At 40.5% G+C, this 25,327-nt stretch overlaps 2 protein-coding genes across 3 annotated transcripts; one reads left to right on the top strand and one right to left on the bottom strand.

Moving 5' to 3' along the window:
* The first annotated feature begins 335 nt into the window (after nucleotides 1-335).
* Nucleotides 336-14,741, top strand: hlcs (holocarboxylase synthetase (biotin-(proprionyl-CoA-carboxylase (ATP-hydrolysing)) ligase)). Of its 2 annotated transcripts, none has more exons than XM_065264963.2 (11): nucleotides 336-585; nucleotides 728-868; nucleotides 1,361-1,523; nucleotides 1,625-2,604; nucleotides 2,778-2,951; nucleotides 4,333-4,607; nucleotides 12,584-12,651; nucleotides 12,744-12,904; nucleotides 13,566-13,680; nucleotides 13,754-13,967; nucleotides 14,049-14,741. In XM_065264963.2, exons 1-11 carry the CDS (start codon nucleotides 418-420, stop codon nucleotides 14,215-14,217), a joined length of 2,628 nt encoding a protein of 875 aa, XP_065121035.1. In that variant the 5' UTR covers nucleotides 336-417; the 3' UTR covers nucleotides 14,218-14,741. The 2 variants fall into 2 exon arrangements, with proteins under 2 accessions (XP_065121035.1, XP_065121027.1); XM_065264955.2 differs by having other exon boundaries at nucleotides 336-609.
* Nucleotides 14,742-14,939: 198 nt separating this feature from the next.
* LOC135747000 (single-minded homolog 2) lies at nucleotides 14,940-24,986 on the bottom strand. The gene is made up of 12 exons (XM_065265671.2): nucleotides 24,851-24,986; nucleotides 24,158-24,374; nucleotides 22,828-22,910; nucleotides 22,297-22,386; nucleotides 20,545-20,653; nucleotides 20,282-20,367; nucleotides 19,295-19,494; nucleotides 19,108-19,214; nucleotides 18,423-18,570; nucleotides 18,145-18,310; nucleotides 17,749-18,049; nucleotides 14,940-17,571 (listed from the first exon to the last, which is right to left on the bottom strand). Exons 2-12 carry the CDS (start codon nucleotides 24,330-24,332, stop codon nucleotides 17,018-17,020), a joined length of 2,019 nt encoding a protein of 672 aa, XP_065121743.1. The 5' UTR covers nucleotides 24,333-24,374; nucleotides 24,851-24,986; the 3' UTR covers nucleotides 14,940-17,017.
* Between the last annotated feature and the right edge of the window lie 341 nt (nucleotides 24,987-25,327).

Raw genomic sequence — 25,327 nt, 5'->3', positions numbered from 1 at the left:
GTCAAGTTATGGAAAATGTAGATCATGTTTTGTTTAATTGCAGGAAGTACACAGAATATAGACAACAATGGAAAGAAAGAGAGGCTGAAAGTGGCATAGAAAACACCCTTAAGGAAGAAGGAATGAAGAGTGATAAGATCAAATCCCTATTTATCTTTTTGAGTGAGTCAGGTTTAATTAAGAGGATCTAGGATCCCACATATTTTTTTTTTTTTTTTTTTTGATAGTCTGATTATAGTCTGTTAAGTCCCTTTGCACACTCCTGTACAGTAGGTGGCGGTATGCACCAATGAGATGTGATCCTCCAATAAAGTAAAGAAGAAGAAGACGTGGGAGGTGACGGAGCAGGAAGTGTTGAGATCAAAAGTGTGGCTCAGTGTTGACAGGAGACACATGATGAGGTACAGATGCTGAAAGATGCTAATAACTTTGTGTTATGTTTACCTGTGGCTGCGTTTTCAGAGATATTACACGAGCGTGATTCGCGGCGCGATATATCGACGGAGAGGCGCTCACAGCAGCTTCACTTTTTGCGCAGTGCAGACCTCACACGAGGACAAAGTTTTCCTGCAGCTGGGCAATAAGGTCATATACATCTCCGAGCCAAAGGTCACTGATCAGTCAATAAACCTCTGCAGACAACACAAACTTATGATTGATCAGAATTAACAGCAGCAGCAGCACATATAAGTAAATATCTGTGTGTCTTGTGTGTTGTCACCCGCAGGTCTGTGATGATCTCAGTCAGTGGAAGCTGCTCTTGGGTTCTTCACTGATCTGTGCACCACGGTTAGAGAAGATCGCCTTCATTATAGAGGCGACATCACGGCAGAAAGTGGGTCTGTCTGCTGCTAACTCGCATAAGAAAGTAAGCAAAACTTTTCAAAAAGTATGCAGAAACTGTTTGCAGTGTGTAGCTGCTGTTACAATGAGATGCAAGTAATATATATATATATATATATATATATATATATATATATATATATATATATATATATATTTACTTAAGTTTACTTTATTACTTGCACTTTATGCCAAATGCTCCTGTGCGTTCACACCAGACGCGAATGAACGAATAAATCACGCTATTCGCATGCAAGTTGTGTGCTTGAACATTTTGAGTTAATTTGCATTATTTGTGCGTGAAAATTACGTGATTTGAATACGCACTATTTGCCGTCTTTGTAGCTTGTAGTCTGAATATGTTTGTATATATACAGCTCAATTGAGTCAAGAGCGTTTTTTACAACTAACCAGATTGTCCGACCTCCTCACTCACAAAAGAAAGATTATTTTCATTCCTGTTTCATATTAACGTAACTGTTATAATATTAATTCATCCTGTGTGTCTGCCATTTAGTCACTGAAGTGGTCCGATTACTGTCTCCCATTGGCCCGCAGTCCCGGGCAGCCGTACAGGGCCTTGGCTGAAGCTAGTTTGGAAAACTTCAGTCGGCTTGGAGTGGCCTTTATGGAAGATCGTCTACAGATGGAAAATGGCCTCATACCTGAAAAAATAGTTTGTAAGTTGAAATGAAAAGCTTTCTATGACTGACAAATAGCATCACATGTATAGACCGTTTCAGTGATTTGGCTAATTCAGTGTTTTTGCCTTTTGTTATAGCTGTGTTGCTCGGTGAATCGACGCTTAAAGAACTGATGGCCCAGCAGCAGTCAGACAGCAGCGGGAAAATTGAGGCCAGACATCCCAGAGAGTCAACAGGAGCTGCTTTATCCCTGGAGAAATCTTTGACAAGGCTTGACGTTTCACCTTCTACTCTCCCTAGAAAGAGCAGCCTACGTCTGACTGCTCGACGCGACTCAGACACGCAGAGCTGTGGGACGGATCGTTCGGAAGGCGGGCCTGAGAAACCGGAGGAGCGCGTGTCCGAGCACCACCACACGGATGGACACCACCTCCATCTCTCCAGTTGCAACGAGTGTCTGCAACTGGAGAACAGCACCATTCTGTCGGTGAAGTTCGCATCCGTGGAGAACATTCCCGATCTTCCTGATGACTACGCCGCCACAGACAGCGAGGAGGAGGTCGAGAGCACCTCGGGTGAAAACAGGCGGGGAAATGCTGGTGGAAAGCCACCCAATGTGCTTGTCTTCACAGCTGGCTGCGAGGAGCAGTATCGTAAGGTTCGCACGGTCCTGGCCGAGTGCATCGATACGGACCGCTATGTCATCTACCCCTTGAGTCCGCAGCAAGCTCTGAGTGAACCCTGGCCTGAAAATACGCTCCTGCTGGTGCTCGCTTCCGATCAGACCCTCACGCCGCAACTTCAGCAGCGTTTCCTTTCCTATCTGAGCCAGGGCGGGAAGATGTTGGGCCTGTCGTCCACGCTTTGCCCCGCCGGACTCGCTCTGCGGCCCAGAGACGCGCAAAAGGACCAGATCTGCACGCTGACTTTCACCAAATCAGACAGCACGGAGGTGCGGCTAAGCGTGCTGGGGAGCGGGAGCGCGTACACGCGTGTGACACACGATAGCAGCGGAGAGGTGGAGCTCTGGGGGGAGATCGACGGACAGGAGGAGAAGCACATGGCGATCGTTCGGGTGAGGTACGGTGCGGACAGTGGAGAGGCAGTGCTGTGCCAGGTATTATAAAGCGTTTGATAATGTGGGCTGACCGCTCACTAACTTGAATGACTGCAATCAAAAAAAATGTTTTTGACATTACTGGCAGCTTTTTGTTTTAACAAGTTATAACAACCCATGAACTTTTCCTTCAATGTTTGACGGCAGTCTGCCATGTGTGTGCGGTCTCTCAGGTGCGTTTGGAGACGGCCCCAGATGCTCAGGGTTCTTCAGGGTTCTCTGAACTGAAGATGAGCAACGCTCGGCGCTATGAGGTTCTGACAGAGATCCTGACATCTCTGGGTCTCAGCTGCGAGCTAACTCAGGTGCCGCCCCACAGCCCCCTCTACCTGCTCGCTACAAATCAGGTAAGGAGCGCACGCACCCAGATTACAGCAATAACTGGAATACAGTAAATATAGAAGTGCTGCTCGTAGTCTGCAGCAGTGTGCACGTGACTCTTCTCATACTTTTGTGTGTGTGTGTGTGCGTGTGCGCGTGCGTGTGTGTGCGTGTGTGTGTGTGTGTGTGTGTGCATCTGCATACCATGGTTATCAGTTAATAATATAAGGAATGACATATTTAGCTTTTATAGAAAGTTTGGAGTTTTTTGACCACTAGATGTCAGTCTTTAGTTTCAGTATTTAGTTGTGACAGAATTTACACTGAAATCTATGAATAATCTGAGAAGATTATGAGAGACATGTGGAAGTGTTTGTTGTTTTTGAAATATGCATGAAATGTGAAATTAAAGACACTCTGGAGAGTGAAGGATCTTTGTGTTCACACATCAAACAACAGTGTTGGCGTTTATTAAACACAGAGATTTCCCTGAATCAATTACCCAGGATTCTCCACCCCGTGGTGCTGTCTGTCTTGTCTGTCAGTGTTTTATCACCGACTCGGTGGGCATGTGTTAATTGTTCCTCTGGGACCGGTGCTTTAATGGCAGACGTGTAGATGAAGCGCTCTCATCGATTAAACGGCTGCGTTCGCTCGGCTGATAACAGGGTTGTTAGCGCAGCATCAGGTGCTCAGTTTCTGTCCAGTATCATATTACTGCCTTGTTTAAAGACACTGTGGCAGTTTAATGGTTTCTATAAATCCTCAGGTCCGGTCACTGGTTAGGACATTTTGAGTTTTAACCCAACAGTATTTTTTCTAAAACTCAATTTCAATTTTTACATGAGTTTAAGTTACTTTTAACAAATAATGTGTTTTATCCTCTGGCTAGATGTTTTCAGGATTCTTGATTTGTGTTTTTGTGTTTGTTGTAATTTGTAAGATTTTTTCTTGTTGCTGCATCCTTGGCCAGGTCACTTTTGTAAGAGATTTAAATTTCAATAAGTTTTTAACCTGGCTAAATAAAGAAATGGTATTTTGTCATAGTATAATGGCATTTTTATTAGGTTAAATAAGTTTGACGTGAAATTCAGTGGTGACAATTAAAGTGTCATAATAATTAAAAAAAAATATTTTATAGCTCAATGCTTTGGTTTGTATTCACTTCATGAATTTGTCTCTTTCTGTAATCTCTTGCCAAACGGCACGGGCAGAGAAGTTTAGATGCTGCCAACGTGTGGAGTAATTGATTACCAAAACTCGTCGATCAATCGTTTCATTAAGAGACCCCAGGTTACTGTAACTTCATACTAAAGGGCTGATGTTCAGTTTGAATGCTAATACTTTGTTTTAAATCTGCAATGTGTGAGTGATTAAATCTGAAGGTTTTGAGCGTGTCTCTCACAGGAGCAGCGGGACCGATTCCTGCACTGGCTGAAGGGTCAAGCGGACGGGTCGGACGGCGTTCTGCAGACGCAAGCCGGGAGACTCAGGGTCATTTGGGCCGGAGAGAAAGCACCTGATCTGGACGACGGCGAGCGAGCTTTTTACACCGAACCACCACACGACTTTTCTGAACATTTCAGTCTGAAGACGTACCAGGAAAACCTTCAGACTCGACGACTGGGCCGAACCGTCATCTACGCAGATGTCACATCCACCACTATGGACCTGCTAGACAGGTTGGTGATGCGAGTGTTGTGACATTGACGGGAGTTCACAGCGTATCTGTGCCGACCGCCGCGGGCTGTCCTGTGGGTGGGTGTTTAGGTAGGTTTGGGGGAGCTGTAACTAATTTAATGCGTGAGTGAGCTCACAGCAGTAAGACTCTGCTAATAGAGGCCTTTGTATGTGGTTAGACTCGCACCGGACAGCGAGCGCACAGCAGGTGGAAGCCATTACGGCTGTCATAACGTTTGACAAATGAACGGCCGAGCTCCGCTGAAATGATTGTTAGTGACAGTGTTGTCATTAGGTCTGTATGGTAGGGAGTAAAGGGCTGTGAAGAAAAAACATCTACAGTTTGATTTCCCCTGGCTTGATTATGAGAGTAATTTCCAGATGTCCTCTCTTACACTCTGATTAAGTAGTATTATTCTAGAATTAAGAGTCACCAGTGGACGGTGTGTTAGAGGAAGTTACAGACAGTTCAGATTATGTGCTCATACAGACACACACACACATTAGATGCTAAAAACAGCTTTTAAGAGTTTTTTGCTTTTATATGTCAGTGGAGAACACGGAGACATTTTAACAGAACTATTTTAACATCTTTAATATTCTAAAACAATTCACACAGGATGAAAGCGTTAATCCTTTCACCCCATGTGAATGTACCGTAACACAGTATTTGTACAAACACCCTAACCTGTCTTTACAACATTCTAGTCTATAAATGTTTCTCACTATTCTAGTTGTCAGATTGATTGTTTGAGCATCTTAGAGATGTTGTGATCAGATGGTTGTACAGTATTGTGTATAAATGATGGATTGTCACTGTGCTGTAATAGTCTTGTGTGGTTGAACGTGATTTATCCACCTAAAGTGGGGCGGCAGTGGCTCAGTGGTTCATGTAGGTCGTAGGTTCAATCCTCGGCTCCACCTGACCAAGTGTCGAGGTGTCCTTGAGAAAGACACTTAAGCCCAGCTGCTCCCGACGAGCTGGATGATGCCTTGCATGGCTGACACTGCCGTCGGTGTATGAATGAGTGAATGTGAGGTAACTTGTAAAGCGCTTTGGATGGCCATGGGTCTGATGAAAGCGCTCTATAAATGCAGTCCATTTACCATTTAAAGGTGTTCAGATGAAACACATTCACTGCATGAAGAACAAAACACTCCTGCGTATGTGCCGTGCGTGTGTTTTAAGGAGCTCAAACATTTCTTCATGAATCATTTTACTTTTTTAATTGAGGTAATGTAAAATATTTTATTATTATTTTTATTAGTGATCAGACATTTCATTCATGGCTGATGGCTTAGTGAAGATGAGGAGGGTTATAAAGGGCTGCTGCTGTGATGAAGAAGCATATTTGTGTGTGTGTGTGTGTGTGTGTGTGTGTGTGTGTGTGTTTGATGAGAGTATTAGCACTCTGTTTGAGCAGCACACACACTAATAACAGACGGTCTGAGACTCACTCACTGTTTCTCACAAGGTCACAAACAGACCAGAATCTCAATAACCCCATCCACCACCCCACACATTCTCTCTCTCTCTCTCTCTCACTGGCATAAACCTTAATGTCATTCCTGTAATTTGACGTATTTAAGAGGAAATATTGTTAAATGTTGTCTTGAATGAAACATGAATAAAGATGATGAGCAACAGCACATCTGATTCAGATCTAGGGATGCACCTATACCGATACTACCAAAAGTACTCCTACTCGTTAAATGTCCCCCTGATACCAGGGATCGATACCACGGTCTGAGAAATGTCTATGTTTGAGCGGCGTGTAAGGGGTTAATGCCTTTTGTGTTGTCCAAAGAGGCAGAGTTTACAACAAACTGGAAAACTAGTCCCTTGTTTTTTTGTTAAATTATATGACTAAAGCTGTTACCTGTAAATTTAAATCATGTTTTTTATTAAGTACTCCGTATCGGTATCGGCAAGTACTGAAATGCAAGTACTCGTACCCGTACTCATATTCCAAAAAAGTGGTATCGGTGCATCCCTATTCAGATCATATGAGAGACACCTGCTATTAAAAATGATAAAACCTTACCTTTTAAAGTTTCAGAGACCCAGTTTAGTAAATAAACAAAAGTCTCTCTCTGCGTGTTTGTGTGAGCACCATGTGTACTTTTAATGAACGTGTCAAAAAGGACATTTTAAACACACACACATACACCTCACATTGATAATACACACACACACCACATTTATAATATACACACACAGACACACACACAGGCCGTGCTGTCATGCAGCAATCAGTGTTTGTTTTAAGAGTGAATTTAAAGCCAAACTGACACGGTGTGGAATTAAACTTCACTTCCTGTGAAAAACAGCAAACGTTCTGTGTTGAGAAGAATCACAGAGCTGAAGGTGCTGAACGGTGAAGCATCAGGTTTGTACATAAAGTAAAGTGAGTCCAATTGACCTGCAGCTTCAACGCCAATTATCACAAATTGTAAGCAGATGGGATTGGCTTTCGTTTTATATTCTCCAAACATCTGGCGCTCAGTGCAGGAATAAAAGTTTGGGTCTCTGGTGGGCAGCGAGGAGCGCAGTCAGGTCACAAGCATTTCAGCTCGAGTTACTGTGTGTGTTTGTGTGTGTGTTTGTGTGTGTGATTGTGTGTGTTTGTGTGTGTGATTGTGTGTGTTTGTGTATGTTTGTGTGTGGGGGGAATGGTAAAAAGTGTTCAATGCCTAGAATATCCACCGAGAAAACCCCAGTGCAGATCGACCGTGTGTGAAAGCGATTGATCCGCTCTGAGCTTCTATTTGAAAATGATAATTGATGCGACTCTTCTGGATGAGCTAACAGGATCATCTCAATTAATCACATTTACAGATTAGGAGGCCGTATATCCATCGCATTTCATGATCAATACTAATGTATTTATGCTAATGCTTTTCAAATCCAGTTTCAGCGACACACATTCATGTCAATAGTTCCCTGGATAAATAATTGTGTTTTTATTACCAAAAAATATAAAATTACTTAAAGGCACACCGCAGAACTTTTTGGCCAGTAGGGGGCGCTAGAGATGTATTTTTCACGCCTAGAGCCCCTAGAGGCCACAAGCGCTGCAGCACTGTTGCAAAGGAAAAGAACTGGCCAACCTTAAAACTAAACTAAACCTTTAAAAACTAAACGCTAAACGATCAACATTTTGAGGCATCAGGGAGAAACGCAGTCATGTTACAACTTTCTGATGAGGAACTCGTGGCAGAAGCCATTTCTCAATCTGAAGGTTGCAGCCTCCGGATGTCAAATTTTCTAAAGCTGCATACGTCATCAATACTGTCTTATTTCAGAATATTAACAATTATAAAGTTGACTATTATACTAAGTTAATCATAAATTGTTGCAGTATGCTTATGATTTGCAAATGTAATGCTGAGTTTACCTTAATAAACCTGGCTTGATGACGTATGCAGGCTGCATATTTGACCTCCGGAGGCAGCAGCCTTCCAATTGAGAAACGATCAGAAGTATTTCCTTCCCTTTTTCAAAACAAATATTGTTGCATCGTCCCTCTCTCCCTCGCCACCAGGATTTTCCGCAATGGCGCTCGTTTTTCCTCTCTTTGTGTGAAAATTGTCGCTCCAAAGCCAAGTAAACCGACGTGTTTAGGTCTGCCGCCTTGTAATACGTCACACGAGTGACAGCGGAACGCAGCAAATGAGGAAGAGAGAAAAGAGAAACGCTCGGATCTGATTGGTGAATGAATAGGGTTTGGTTTTACACTGTGTGAGTTTGAGCAAGTTTGACTGCTATAGCATCCTGGATTGTAATGTAAATACCAAAGTGAATGCAGCATCTGAATATATTTGAACTATATGCAAGATAATCGCCATCATTTATAAAGAAGATCGCATTTATGTATGAATCAAGATCGTGAGTTTATATAAAAAATTGCCTTAAAGGGGAATCGAACCCGGGTCGCCCATGTCATAGGTCCGTGACACTAACACGGTGCCACAGAATCACATAATAGATGTTGCTCTCTACACTCATTAAGTACCCTCCAACAAAATTCACGTCAAAAAAAAACATTGTGTTGAGGAAGTGGAGGAAGTGACGTATGCCGTAAAGCAGTCGAATTTTGTAGTTTTATTTGTGCTTTGGTTACTACTCGAAACCCTAAGTTTTAAAGTATGAGTAAAAGCGATACAGACCCCGTCAGGCTATGGTAGACATGTCATTCAACCTATTTAAAGTCGATGTACTATCACAAGGGTCTTGAAAATTTATTATAAAGGTTGAAAAATTACATGGTGTTGCTTTAATTATCTATTACCAAAATAATTGTTAGTGATCTTGTTTAAACTTTAAAGGGAACTTGGAAAAAATTATAAAACTGTGGCTTCCTGCAGAGTCAGAGATCAGCTGATCAGACGCAGCCAATGAGCTTCAGGTTCCTCACAGTGAATAGTTGCTCTTGCTAAGTTTGAGTCTTTTCTTTTTTCTGTCTTTTTAAATCTTTACTGAGACTTTTTGTAATATGGCCCCAGATGACCTGCTTTCACAACCAGATTAACCTCCCCATCATTGAGCTGCTAAGAGCATTACTGTGTGTGTGTGAGAGAGATCTGTGTCTGATCTCATATTTGTGTTGCTGAAATTAATTTGATGCCTCTTTACGTGTTAATCTGAGAGGGATTCATTTCGGCTACACAAAGAGAGAGAGAGCGAGAGAGAGCGAGAGAGAGCGAGAGAGAGCGAGAGAGAGCGAGAGAGAGCGAGAGAGAGCGAGAGAGAGAGAGATGTCTCTATAGATTTGTTGTTAGTTCTCAGCATTGACAACACTTCTGTTTGTCAGTTCTTCAGAGATGGTCTTAAGTCATTTGAGGGTTATATTAGATCAGTATGCACTCTACTGGTTGATCTATCCACCTTATTTTTGACATAAATGAGGGCGCCGCCATCTTTGAGCTCCTTTTGTGCACGTGCACCCATGATCTGTATTTACAAATGCATCCAATAAAACCTCTCATAGACACTGCCAGTGAACAATAAATACAATAATTGTTCAAAAACAACTAATATTATGCTGAAAAAACATTCTGAATTAGCTGGTTCAATTATTCTGCTACTATAATTTATTACAAAAATGCGATTACAGTACAGAATATATATAAGACATAAACTGGTGTTTAGTTTATGTTTATAATAGTTCGTAATGTGTTTGTGTGTACATTTGTTATGTTTTAAATGAAAAAGCAAATAATGTAAAAATAAGCAAATAATTTCATCAGCTCATGACTTCATCTAGTGCGTAAGAAGCGATGTAATAATATTTTTATAAAAGGAAAGCAATACTGAATACATGCAATAGTAGTTTAATATGTTTATTATGGTTTGTTCATATAACTTACAATGTGTTGCCATAAAAAGTCAATAAAAAATTGCCATTTAAAAAAACTCACACCAGAGGAACACATGTGACATTTAAACCATCGCCTGAAAGGTCTTGACTAATCCTAACTGACTTTCTCATTTTAAAGATACTGGTATGCCTCTGTGCTTTTATAATTGCGCATTAAAGACTCATCACCCCCGAGCAACAAAACGAAATGGAATATGGGCGCACTCACGCTATCCAAACCATGCCGGGAACATTTGACCCCCAAAACCTGGTTCCGCGTAACACACGGTATGATTGAAAATCGAGACGTCAATTGCTTGATCACTGCTTTCGTGAAAACCTTCTGATGCGTGCAGCTGAGTTACGTGAATGTCTGAGCTTCACACGCGACAGATCAACTAAGCCAGTGGTTCTTAACGTTATTCCTCGAGGCCCACTGCCCTGCACATTTTGTATGTCTCCCTTATTTAACACACCTGATTCAAATCATCAGCTCATTAGAAGAGATCTCAATGAACTGAAATGAGGCTACCAGATAAAAGAGACATACAAAACATGCAGGGCAGTGGGCCTCCAGGAATAACGTTAAGAACCACTGAACTAAGCTATGATAGGCATGTAAGAGGGCTGTGTGTCATTGCACACCTAACCCTCATTTTTTTATTCAAGAGTTAGGGCCAGATTTACTAAACAGGGCAAATTAGTGTTAGAGCACAATTACAAAAAAAACACCGTTGGGAGTGGAAATATTTGTGGGTTATTTTCCAAAAAAGCGCAAATTAAATATCACCGGCGCAACAGCTGATTTCAATAATGATCAACACAATCTACTAAGAGCAGCGCAAATTAGTTCGCAAGGTCGCAAATAATCAGAGCTGATGAGGTGCAGGTGATCTACCAACACCTGATGAGCTTGAGTTCAGCACCACAGACATCACAGCTAACAAAGCCATAGGAGACTGAACGTTTACAAGAAGTTTTGAAACAGCTGTTATTTTGTGACTTCTCCTAGTGAATCCTCTTTTATTTACTTCAGCAAATAAAAAATAAGTGGCTTTGCAAACAATATTTTTGAATAATATGTTCATCTGGCATTACAAATAAACTGATGTGTGTTAAAAATCCTCTTTCTTGTACCACACGCTCTCTGATGTCTGTGATGCCTCTCCTATTATCAATAATTTGAGCCATTTCAAGGGCAAAGTAATTGAAGACATACAGTTTTTGGTGTTAAATAATTTTGCACATATCAGTAATATCACACGTGCAAACATTAGTAAATCACGTTGCGTGAATCATTTAAATAATCTCCTCCTATAAATTTTGCGTCTGAAAGGGAAACTCCTAGAAATGCATATGCAATAAGGTCAGTCGCAAACATAACTAGACCACACCTTTTCAGCGCTAATGATCCACTGCGCGTCTTTAGTAAATCCTGACAGTCGTTATTTAACGCCAAAATGATGGTTTGTGCTGGCGCAAGCTGTTAGTAAATCTAGCCCCTAGTATGTTAACTGTCTTTATTCTTTTTTTCACAAGAAATCACACACACACACACACACACACACACACACACACACACACACACACACACACACACACACACACACACACACACACACACACACACACACACAGACACACACACACACACACACACAGACACACACAGACAGACAGATAGACACAGAGACAGACACACATGGGTCACGTCTGTCTTTCTTAACGCTGTTAGCTGCTGATGTTCTTATTAAAAGTTCATTTGTTGGTCTGAAGGACCCCAGAGATGCGGCTGCTGTGCTCGTCTGCGCTTGATGCGCTCGGCTGTGGCCGTCATCACGTTCTGCTCGCGGGGGTCTCTGATGCTCCTGACAAACTGTGAAAGCTCTCAATTAGCTGCACAACTCCAACGCTCCGCTTAACCAATCACTGCTGCTCTGAGGTCATGAGTTGAATAACTGCAGCTAGCTGTGTGTGTGTGTGTGTGCGTGTGTGCGTGTGTGCGTGTGTGTGTGTGTGAGACACATGCAGTGTGACTGTGATGTGTGTTGAGGTCAAGTGGATGCTTGTTTTCTTTAGTGGGGGTGCTGGTGGGTTAGAAACCCTGTGGTGGGTCAAAGGTCAATTATAGTCCAGCAAGTGTTGAATCCTCCAGCGAGAAGCTGTCGATTCTCATGACAGACAGACAGCTAACCAGCCAGAGAGAGAAGGATGTAAAATGACATAACATGAAAAAATGCATTGTATTTTTTGCTCTTTTTTGTAAATCTTTGATTACACTACATTTTCTTTTCTTATATATTTCTATTTTTCACTGCTTCACTTTTGATTTCATTTTGTATATACACACACACACACACACACACACACACACACACACACACACACACACACACACACACAGACATATATACACTACCTGTTGTTTTTTATTTTACTGAGAGAGAAAAGGAGGTAGAGAGAGAAAGATAGAGAGAGGTCTCAGTGTTATGGTGTAATGTTGTCAAACTGATTGATACATCAGAAATGACTCTTTATGTAAATCAATGACAGACATTTAAAGTTGTTGAAATGTTTGATTCCAGGCACCTGAAACATTTACTTTATTCTTTCTACAGGATGATTCTGAAGTTGCCACAGGAAGTGGGGTTAATCGCCATAGCGACGCGTCAGACCCAGGGCAAAGGTCAGCGGGTTTCCATCAGCTCTCTCACACCCGCATTAACTCCAGTTTAACATCTAAACTAGTATGTCATTTATTAATGACGTGTTTGTCAGGTCGGGGGGGAAATACGTGGTTGAGTCCGCTGGGCTGCGCGATGTTCACGCTTCACCTGCAGGTAGAGCTGGACTCGCGGCTCGGTCAGAGAGTCTCCTTTCTGCAGCACCTCGTCTCTCTTGCCGTGGTGGAATCTGTGCGCACGCTGCCGGGTTATGAGGTACACGTGCTCACACACACTTTCATTGTTAATATATAATCACAACTTTGGACGTTATGAAAGCGTTCTTCAGCTGAGACAACGTTTACATTAATGGGTTTACTTTGTTTTACTTTTGTTTTTTTTCTGTGTTTTCTCCTGCATCTATAAATGTAAAGCTGCTTTGAAACAATTAACCATTGTAAAAAGCGCTACATAGATAAAGTTTAATTACATTTAATTTAAATTAGGCAGTGGCCTAGTGGTACATGTAGGTTGTCTACAAACCGGAAGGTTGGTGGTTCAGTGCCCGGCTCCACTTGACCAAGTGTCGAGGTGTCCTTGAGCAAGACACCTAACCCCAGCTGCTCCCGACGAGCTGGCTGGCACCTTGCATGGCTGACACCGCCGTCGGTGTATGAATGTGTGAGTGAATGTGAGGCTAATTGTAAAGCGCTTTGGATGGCCATAGGTCTGTTATAAGCGCTATATAAATGCAGTCCATTTACCATTTAATTTAATTTACTCGCCCTCGAGCCATCCGAATTACATGTCCATTCTTTTTCATACAAACACGTATTCGAGCACAACCATATTAAAAACATTGCAAATGTGTTGGTTATCATTGAAATGTTAATCATCAAACTAATAATTCATCACATTTGGAACTGTTTTTGTTCAGGACATTGACCTGCGCCTGAAATGGCCCAATGACATTTACTATAGTAACCTGATGAAACTTGGGGGAGTTCTGGTCAATTCCACCATCATGGGTCAAACGTTCCACCTTCTTATCGGTAACTCAATGGTTCGTTGTGCTTTTATGGCCTTTTGTTTTTTTATTGCGTTCGTGACGTGGGTTTCTTGCAGGCTGCGGGTTTAACGTAAGCAACAGCAATCCGACCATCTGCATCAACGATCTGGTGCTGCAGCAGAACCGTCAGCGCCCCGGCAGTCTGGAGACGCTCTGTCCCGCGCAGCTCATCGCTCGTACGGTGACTCTGCTTGAGCGCTTCATCACAGACTTTCAGCTGCGAGGCCCACAAGCGCTGCTTCCTCTTTACTACAAGAGATGGGTGCACAGGTAAAAACACATAAAACTGCACCACATCCCTTTTTCATAGACACAGTTAGGGTCTCATTAAGAGTTTTGATTGTGTTTCAGTGGCACACGTGTGCGTCTGTGGAGCGAAGACGGACCGGAGGCCGAGGTGGTGGGTCTGGATGAGAACGGATTCCTGCAGGTGATTTCAGATCAGGGTGTCGTCTCTGTGCAGCCTGACGGAAACTCCTTTGACATGTTGAGAAATCTGCTGGTAACTAAGACCAGATGAAAGCTGAAGATACCAATGATTCATTTGACCACATGTCAAGCGTTTTAAGCTGTGGACTTTGTGAGCTAGGATTTGAACTAACATGTTAATTTCTTTGATTCAGTTAATGATTTTGATCGTCATATTGATTTGTGGTGAATGGGCTTTTGTGCTGTATTTATTGTCTAAAAATTTTTTTCAATTTCTTTTGTCGTTTTTCATTAAATACATCTTTGACTTTATTCAGTATCTTGAAACTGTAGGAAATAGCTACATGCGTTTGTTTGTGTGAGGAAAACATTTCTTCTACTGAAAATACAGTACGTGGTTTTTATTTTTAGTCTCATTTCTCTTCAGGCCTTACAATCTCTGTGTAATTTTACATAAACATCAGACTTTTTGCTTTTGTAAAATCAAGGCTTTGGTTAAATCTTTGTAGTTTATTTACTGGTTGTTGTTTTTTTGTTTTCATGGAATTGTTACTGTGTATTTTGATTCATATCATGGATATTCAGCAGCTCATCTGTCAATATTGCTCAATATTTTGTAATATTTCACAGTTTGTAAACATGCATTGAGTCATTCAAATGTTATGAAGTATAAAAACAAAATGTATCGCTTTATTTTTTTTTGTTCTATAAAACAACGAAACAGTTTGTTCTTTGAGTGATCCGCGTCAGTTTTATTCAATGAAATGATTTGTTGGGATGCGTAACATGATTCATAATTCTCATGCTGATGGTGTTCACAGACGGATTCGCTGGCTTGTTTTGGCCACATGTAGATCGGATGTAGCTGCCAGTCACACATTGTGTTTGTGTATGAAGTTTTTTTAGAAAGAAATGCAATAGGACATGTGCAGAAACAATCTGGGGTCACTTTAGGGGGCAGTCACAAATGTAAAGATTCTAATGGATTGATGCGAAGTGACTTTCAAGTACAGTAGCTCATACTCTCTCAGTAAGCTGACCCGACCCAAACTAAACCAAACCAAACCGTGGGGTACTATGCAATGGAAAAGCGCCATAAATGTGACCTCTGCATTTAACCTATCCCAGTGAGTAGTGGACACACAGACGCACACATACACAGACACACACAAACACACACACACACAGAGCTGTGGGCTGCTGTCACTTTAGCTGCACTGCAGTTGGGGTTAAACGCTCAAGAGCACCTCAGTCACAACCTGCTGGGTATGAGACTTGAACCTATGACTGCCCCCATTGCTAAGCCATTTGATTTTAAATCTACTTTTGTCCACATGGTTTTGGTAAAGGTTAAGTTTTTTTCATTGGCTTGGTATGAAATCAATGGCTGTCTATGTGATGCCTTTACTTGTGTGTGTGTGTGTGTGTGTGTTGGGTTTCCTGGCTCTTTTGCATTCATCCGCTCACATTTAGATTCACCTCATCTGTCTTTCGCACCTCGCTGTCAGACTCGTCTCTGGTCCTGATGAGGTGCAATGTTCCTCCCAGCTTCTCTGAACGGTCTGAGATCTTTCACCTCATTACAAACCCATTTTACGTTTAACACTTTCTCGGATTTTGTTCGTCCGTCTGTTCCTGTGTGTGTGTGATCCGGTCTTAAGTGTTTTATTAAATAACGGTCACCATCTCCTCTGGACCACATCGAGGTCCTCAATATATCTTTAAGAGGTCCAGGACTCAAGTGGCACGTGTACACATTTACCCATGAGTGTTCTTAAGGCTAAATGCCCACGTAAGCGCTCTTAGCCTTTAAAAATCATTACGCAAATAGCTCAGCATCTCAGATCCATAAATGTCACCGCCACAATATCCTGTTAAACAATTTCAGCAGGAGGGTGCCTGGAGGTCAAACCAAATCTATCATCTGTAATATTGCTGCATAATACCATATTCCAATCTTCTCTCCCCAGAGATGGGCGCAAGAGTCTGTTGGCTCTCCTTCAAAAATCATGAAAAGCTGCAGTCTTCATCAGCAAACAAACAGAGCCTGTGTTTACTCTTCCACGGGCCTGAATTGAGAGTATTAGATTGAAAAATCTTTTCAAGGTTTTTTTCTACTATAGACAGAAGTTTTCCCACTGCTTTGAAAACAAGTCCCCATCGACACACATCCCATGAGCCTTTGCATGTGACACTGCATTCATTTATTGTTTGACAAGAGACTGTGACATCATCATTTTTATCATTTCATATTGATTCTCTTCATACGTTTGTCCCTTTGTACCATTATTAAACTGAAGTTCGGGTGACTTAAATATTTCCTTATTTTGTATATCAGAAAAATAAGATTGTACATTTGATGAAAAATGTCTATAAAATCAGTTTAAATACGGTAAAGACCATGTTTATCTCATCTGATTTGTTTAGGTTTGTAGTTACATGTGAAATTAAATTCTAACCTGTTTTAGTAAATGTCTGAAATCATGTCATGATACAGTGATCACTTTCTATGGATGCAATTCAATATTTGGGTGGTTGTGTCAGTTGAAATATCTACAGAGCGTTGGTGAATCGACTGCTGCGCTAAACATCTGGAGACTCTTTACCACCAAAACATGTTTCAGCTTTTTCTTCATTGGTTTCCCAGATATCATGGCTCTGTGTCCAACTGGACCGGCTACCGCACATGCAGTAAAAATAGAAAAGGTTTTATTCCTGATATGGTGTTGCTTCTATAAATCAATGAATCTATAAATCTCTTTGGGACAATGTGTTTTTATATATCCACTGTTGATTTTGTAAGTTTGCATAAAATGTCCGCCTGTAAACTCTCAGTCTTTGTAATGTTTAACCGCTACAGTCCGTGTCATTCATCCAGTGAATTCTGAGTGTCACCTTTCATTGCTTATGATAACAGACGTGCCGATGTAATGGGGAACATGGCGTCCCTCAGGGGAGGGGCTAGAGGTGGGACTTTGTGTCCGGTACAGGCACGGATTCACCTCCTCTCCTCGGTAGCCGTAGCTCTCCGTTAAATGGCTTAAAGCGTAAGGTCCCGATGGGAAGGAGCTATGCTTGGCCAGAACGTGGTGGAGGTTCAAAGAAACAAATGAACTTTGCGGCGGAAGGCTCATTTCCAGGAGAAGCCTCCTCTCCTCCAGGCTGTTCTGCTCTGGGAGTCGGTCCGGACACCTTTGCCCGTCATTTGCCTCGTACGGGACGTCTGTCACACACAGCCTGCGTCTCTGCTCCAACAACATTTGTACAGGCAAGTGTCGGCCGAGGCCCGGCGGCCCGTGATGTCCTCTGGAATGCTCACAGATGCTCGTAGCAGGCGGCGGGCCGCCCGGGTCATCGTCCTGGGTCTCGTTCGGCTCCTCTTTAAACGCACCACTGGATCTGTAGCCTTCCTGCAGCAGCTCAGTGGTGAATCTCCTGCTGTAACCTGTATGACAGAGTCATGAATAAACCCCGTCACGACAAGAATACATGTGGTGCTCCAAAACAATGGCTAACACAAATCAGTTTATCTGCTTTTACTCTTGATATTGGGATTAAATTAAGTGCTCATATAGAAATGACATGACTGTCTTTAACTAACTGTATCGTGTGTGTTAGTTACCCGAGTATGTGCTGCGGGCTGGTTGGAAATTAACAGCAGGTTTGTTTTCACTAAAGCTCCATGGAACGTTGTCCTGAGACTGCAGCGAGGACAGAACGGGTCTTCCGGGAGAGCTCGACGACGCTCGCAGCTTTCGGTCGTCGGCTGATGCGTGCACGCTCGTGTACGAGTGGGGCAGAGAGTAAGACGCTACCTGTCGTGGTTCAGAGACAGGAAGAGAGATTTGCGGCAGCGAGACGGGACCTTCGTCCTGACTGGACTTCCACAGCTGAGACTCCAGTTTATCAGGATGCTGAGAGGTCTGGAAACAAAAAGCGGTCAGGGTTACATACAGTACGTGATACAGACTGCAAATGTAAAACAATGCCCTGAGCGGTTGTGCATTAGCAGTTTTACCTGAGGATATGGAGAAACTTTGAGTTTGCTTTTCATTCTTGCAGTTTTGGCTTTAAGCTGTTTGTGTGAGTCCTGAGGAGATGTAAGATGTAAGTTTTTATAGGAGAGAGACGATCTAGATCTGCTCTGGTCCTGAGATAACAACATCTCTGTATGCTCCGCATCCCTGCAGAAACACACCTTTAAAAGGTCAATTCACTCAAAAATCTACATGTTGTCATTGTTTACTCGCCCTCATGTCATTCAAACCCCCTTTACAGCTGCCTTTGTTCACTCACGTCAACACGTAGTTGACGCTGACGATGCAGTGTGGCCGAGATGAGCGACTGTTGTGCACAATCGTAGCACAGCTCTGCACCCAAACCCAACCACCGTGTTTCGACAGCAGACGGTAGTACTTAGAGGTGACTTGACCCTTTACCAACACTGACAGACAAACAGAGAAAGAGACAGACGGACAGAAATTACAAAAACTGAATTTGACCATCAAAACAATTGACTGAATTATTCTGCGAGGGAACGCGATTTAGAGATGAAAGAATATATTAGAAATTATGGATGTAGAGGAGAGCATATTATGATACAAAGAAAATGAATGGATTCTATTATTTCATACACTATGGGGCGGTTTCCTGGACAGGGATTAGACTAGTCCTAGACTAAAATAAATGTAAGAGCTGTCCACACTGAAAACAACTTGCACTGACATATCTGAAAATACATCAGTGCACTTTGTTTTACCTCAAAATGCACACAAGTAATGTTTCCATTAAGGAATGTTTGTACAAACTAGTTATATTTCCTAATTAAACTAAAGCCTAGTCCTGGTTTAAGATAATCCCTGTCTGGGAAACCACCCCTATAGGTTTAGGATTCACAAGTGTACTAGAATAAGCATTCACTTGATCTGTTTCTTTCTACTGTTTGTACACTGGATGAGTTGAAAAAGAGCTCGCGACTCACATATGTGATGTGCATATCGCAGGTGAAAAACGTCACATCCGTGCACGTGATGATAGAGAGTTTTCTCAATCAAGTCCTGCGGCTCATAACCTGTTAACTCCGCCACCCTATAGAACCCAATCAAATCAAAGATATTATTACAGCCATTTATTCTGCCGTCACATTTTGTGTCTCTTTTCAATCTCACCTGCTGTCCAGGAAGATGAGTTTGAGGTCGAGACTGGCGCGAAACATGAACATATTACTGTGAAGTTTGATCTCAGTGATGCCGCTGGGGGGGAGGGAGTGACCGACCGCCACCAAACCGATAATCTGATAGCACGACTCGTAGAGTGACACGTCCATCACAAACTGACGGATCTTCAGGTACCCGCTGCAATGGATCACCTGCACACAGACAGACAAGAATAGTAACTGCACAAAACCACACGAGCATCTTCTTCTTTAGTCGTTTTTCCAAATTCTCAAAAGAAATGACTTGAGATTTGACCTGGACTACAAATGAAATGTGAGAATAACTATAATTTGACATAATATAAGATCAAAGTTACTTTCTTTATTAAAAGTTTGTGTGTATGTCTGTGTGTATCTGTCTGTGTGTGTCATCTTATGTAAGTGTGCTTTGTCTAAACTGATTTCTGTGGCTGATTTCCATATGCTCTGAAAACACACACAGACACAAAAACACACACACAGACAGATACACACACGCTACAATGCTTGTTCACTATTTATTTATATCCTGCTGACCTGAGCGGTGCGTGTGAGTTGTGCCATCTATTTTCTGCTTGACGTAAACCACTTGCTTATTGCCAATGTAAATTTTAAACAAATCTCGTAGGCAATCGCTGTCATGATTCATAAATGACTTTATCAAGCTTTGAGCCGTAAGTGTGCCATGGAGACACCATGTGAAATCTGGTACTGGATATGATCTGTCATGGATTCATGTCTCATGTAGTCAGATCTGGAGTTTTACTACAGTATGTTTCATTACAGCACGCAGGTTTGATGTTCAGTGTTCTGTATTAAAAAAATGAGAAATACATCCACACGTGATGGAATAATTGCTCACACATTTTGTTTATTTTTGTTTGAATTCAGTTTGAATAAAAGTGCACATGTGTTTCATGGGATCATGATTTGCTGCATGTTTGCTTTCTTTTGTTCTCACCTTATAACCGCCACACGTAAGACCTGCGTTCCTCTTTGCCAAAACACACTTCATCCTCAGAAAGAAGGAGCGCTCGATTTCACACTCTTAAACACATCAGAAGAGACAGAGGCCTTTTTATGAAATACTTGACTTTTGTCTCTTGATCAGTAGTGAACGGTGTGGTTGAGATGTTATGTTGAGTATGATGTGTGTGATTGCTGGTTAAGTTGTGTATAAGAAGGTTTAGTTGTGTATGATGTGTGTTTTTGGGTGTTGTGTACCTTGCATGAAGTGAGCGTGTAGAGGTTGGGGTGTGCTGAGGACGGCGTTCATCTCATCGTGATCAGAAGGATGGATGTACTCAAATATGCTGTTTCCAGTCAGTTCCACCTGGACAACACACAATAGATTTCACATCAGAATTTACATTCAAAAAGTTGTGTGTTGTGTTTGGGAGGTTGAATAAATCAGTCAAATGTTTCGAGTAAAAAAGAGGCAGTCGAGATTAAGATTAGCATAAATCTGTATCATTTAAGAAGATTACATCAACTCACAAAAATGTTTAGTGCACTGGCACTAAAGCTAAGCTCCTGTTTGTCTGAAACTGATCTGCGTTCCTCTCAGAGAGAGAGAGACTGTCTGCTTCACACAGCAAAGAGTTAATGTATAAAAACACGATTTGCATGTGAAAACAAAAGCGGCTTCTGTGCTGGACTTTGATCTATTTTTGTGTGTAAATTAGCAGGGCACAGCAGACACAGGCAGGGTCACTTCACAACACTTCAGCAACAAATTACTTTCCTGCAGCTGCAGCTGAGAGAGTTAATCTGAGCTTTGTAATGCAGCGGCGCATTGAGAGCGCAGGAGCCGTGCAGGAATGTGCTGTCAGTGTGTGTTCACACCAGGATCTGTGTGTTTCTGATCATATCTGAGTCCAGACACAATAACGTCTGTCACACTCGGAGATTTAAGTGAACATAATGAAGTCACTGTTGACACTGCTTGTGATTTTTGCTTTTGCTGAAGTTAATATTGAACTGTGCTTCTTTCACAAACACACACACTTTCTCTCTTTTTGTCGTTCACCAGTAACCGCATATTTGAATGGTCAGTATACACAGGTGTTCCTACATTAACAGCATTATTTGCATTCTTCCATGTGAGTTGAGCTCTTCTCTTATGACCGAAGCTGTTTTGACTATGAACTAAAAAACAGCGTTGTCCTTTTTAGTCACCCGTACAGATCTTCATGAATAAAGCAGAGGACCTTAAAATTATTCTAAATTTTTTTCATTGTAATGCTGTGTAAATAGTAATTGCAGATTTTAATGACAAATAATTCTGTGAACTCATTTGGCCAAAGAGTTTTTTGAGCCTTAGAGTAATATTTTATCCTCTGGAATTCTAACCTTTGTACTAAAGCATAAATCTATAATTGCAATCTACAGCTGAAGAGAAAGTTGTGTGTGTGTGTGTTATACTGTATGTGGTTTACAATAAATTGTTTGATTTATAAATGTTTAATGACATGTATAAAACATACACATGGTTCACACCTCCATGAGTCCTTGTGAAGCAAATGGCTTAAAAAATATACTAAATGGTAATTTTATAAAAAAGTAAAAATGCCTAAAGCTCTCTATATGAGGTTATAAGGTTGGGTTTAGGGAAAGGCATAACGTAGCCTACCTACAGTCTGTAAAACCATTAAGTCTATGAGGTATGAGTGTGTATACAAGTATAATGTGTATGTATTTGACCCATATAATGTCCTGATATAAATCTAATAAAATATAAAACTTTTTTTGTTATACAAATATGTTTATCATTATTTCTCTGCAACTTCTCAAAACAAGCCCAAGAGATGCTGAGAAATGACAATACTTAACAAAGAGTTCAGTGAACGATTTCCATTCCACATTCCCTCTTTATTCTTCTGAAACATTGTTCTGTCTTACCTTCCTAGATCTTAAAAACAGACTCGGTAAAGTTTGGGTTAGTAAACTTGCCACTAAACCACAGGTTAAACTTACCTGTGACAGACCCAGATGAACTGAAGCTGTTTCTGAAATGTACATGATTTTTCCATCTGGCGCGACGACAAACACAAACCCGTCTAAAGTCTGAAAAAAAAATAGTAATGATAAATGAAAACAAATATATCCAATACATATTTCCATATGATTCATTTTCACAATCATGCGCTATGTTGCTAAGCTAATAGAGTATTACATTAGCAACGCAAAGGGCTCAGGTCGAATCTTAAGGAACACATATAGGCTATACCAATTTGAACAGCTTGAATACATTGTAAATGTAAATAATTGTCACGATACAATTAACATTATAAAATAAATGATTCTCTCTCTCTCTCTCTCTCTCTCTCTCTCTCTCTCTCTCTCTATATATATATATATATATATATATATATATATATATATATATATATATACGTCAGAAATAATTTTTTTGCTTAATACGTTAAATTATACAATAGCATACACAGTGAATATTAAAGTAAATTCGCCAAAATGTGCTTTAAATATTGCTGTGACTTGCCGCACCTGCAGCAGGTGAGATCCGAGGTCTTTGGCCATGACGTCCAGAGGACTCATCCGTGATGATTGACCCCACGCCTCCCCGAGACCTCACACAAGAAACAAACACAAAAAACTTCATTCAAATCGGTCAAGGACTTCACATTTTAGCTGCCTAAGATTTTAAATGTAACCTGACGTTGTCTCTTTCTCTTATCATAATTTGGCTTTAAAAGAGAGATAGCCTAGATTAATAGTTCCGGATGCACAAATATTTTGGTCGCTAACTATTTAATTTAAAAAATTGAGAATCTTTTTTAAAAACCTAACTTTAAATTAATAAAATCATAATCTTCCCATTCAAAATGTGCTGAATTTTACATTGTAAACTATTAAGTATTTTCTGGCCGATTTAAGCTCTGTGTAAACGAAAAAAGAAACCCAGCAGAATCTAATTTATTTAAAATTGTTTTTTTTTGGTTATTTTCAGTTACTTTAATGAGACATTACTTTATAATGTGTGGGTGATAATTATAAGTTTTCAACGAAATTGCTACTAAGCAAATCATCTGAATACGGTTATGTCTGAATGTTTATCAAAAGCAAACCATTGTATTATTCCATAAATATGTTGAGGAAATGAACTACATTTTAACATACAAAAATGTGTGACTGAGAAAAACAACAACATGTAAAAACAATGTATAAATTATCCAAGAAAATCGGAAACTAACCCGTTATTACGCGTACTGTTAATTTGCTCATTTAAAAAAAATACTGTGGCGTTTATTAAACTCAAACTTTGCTGTGGCAGACGTTATCAGCATTAACCGATAGTAATTTTGACAAATATATGCTATTTGTGCAGATTACCTTTTTATACTGACAAAACGATATCCTAACATACTAATTAATGTGTCATTGTAATTATTCACAAATAATTTTCTTCTCATTAATTATTACAATACATTTTCATTTAAGCATTTAAAAGAAACATATTTTACAGAAAAACTTTTATCTTAAGGGGATTTTCGACAAAGTATTTTCTATGTATTCAAATTGTATTTTTTCTATGTAAAATATTGTACTTTTATCAACATTTCAGAAAAACACCTTTGACATTTTATCTCTTCGATCAGTAGCCTACGCATGCGAACGTTTCCTTAAATTTATTCCAACATAACGAATCAATGTTGTTTATTTTCACGCGATCAATAAAACATTACAACATTTTAAAAAAGAACAATAAGACCAAAAACAAAAGTCTTGTTGTATATAAATCAATAATGCGTTGCGATATGAGATCAGTCAGACAATTTGCGTAAATCCTCGAGACGATTCTTAAATGATAACTCACCATCTGGAAACACAGCTCTCATCTTCAGGTAACTGGTGGTCAATCTGATGATTGAAGCTTTGTCCAGCTGAGATGTGATGGCTGAGGGCAGCGGCAGCAATTTGGCCAGTTCATAAAATTCTCCATTTTCTTTTTCTCTTCGTGTCTTCGCAGCATTCTTAGATTTTTCCTTCATTTCTGACACATGGAGTTTAGCAACAACCACTGCTGTCCTTCTCTAGTTTTTTTGACAAAATAAGGCACTTTAACCATGTTACTCGTTACAGCACGATTTACAGTCTATGAATCATTTCCAGGATTCGTTTTTCCTGATGTTCCTGTTGTTTGGACATTGTCAGTGGGAATAATATTTTCAAATGAAACAATGAAGCGAATAGCCTTACCTTATCTATCACGAAACTTTTCACACCAACTCTAAAATCCTTAATTCACGTTGCAAAAGACTTCAATATATAGCCCTACAAGTACAACTTTACATACTACTTCACAAAAACAATTGAACTCAAAACACGATTAATTATTCTTTAGACTTTACCGTCACAGTTCCATTTTGACGTGATTTGACGCTAGTTTTTAATTCATTGATTATAACGTTACAAACACGCAGCTTCTAATAAATCTGTGGCGATATAAGACTAAAACATGATTGAAAAAATTAAAGATGAGAAGACGATGTAGAGCTTTTCCATGTACCTTCTCTTTAGATATTTCCACCCTTCCATATGTAGGCTGTGTAAGCGTTTCTTTTCAGATTTCCATTTAAATCACAGTTTCCTTTTTATTTCTCCTGATGTCTGAATATTCCTGTGAGTCACCTCAGAAACTGCAGATCCACTCAATCATTTAGACGCTTCGAAGCCGAAAGACTGAAAGATATTAAGAGATAGAAAAGAGGCGGATCACTGCTGCTACGTCACACAGCCTGTGCGCGCGCGTGTGTGCGTGTGCTTGCGTGTGTGTGCGTGTGTGTTTGTGTTTTCAAAATAGAAATGACATAAAATTCAATTATTTTAATCAAGTAGTCTAACCACATAATGGATGATCCTCAAACATATTTGGAATATTTTAGTTTGTAACTTTACTTTCATTTTTAACTTTTCTCATAACCCTTACCATGTATATAATATTTATGCTATAGCGAAATAAATGCAGGCAGACTTACTAAACCAC

This window comes from Paramisgurnus dabryanus, chromosome 10, assembly GCF_030506205.2.
Source record: "Paramisgurnus dabryanus chromosome 10, PD_genome_1.1, whole genome shotgun sequence".
Lineage (NCBI taxonomy): Eukaryota > Metazoa > Chordata > Actinopteri > Cypriniformes > Cobitidae > Paramisgurnus > Paramisgurnus dabryanus.
The sequence above is the reverse complement of the archived record's forward strand: the minus strand, read 5'-3'. Positions and strand labels throughout refer to the sequence as shown.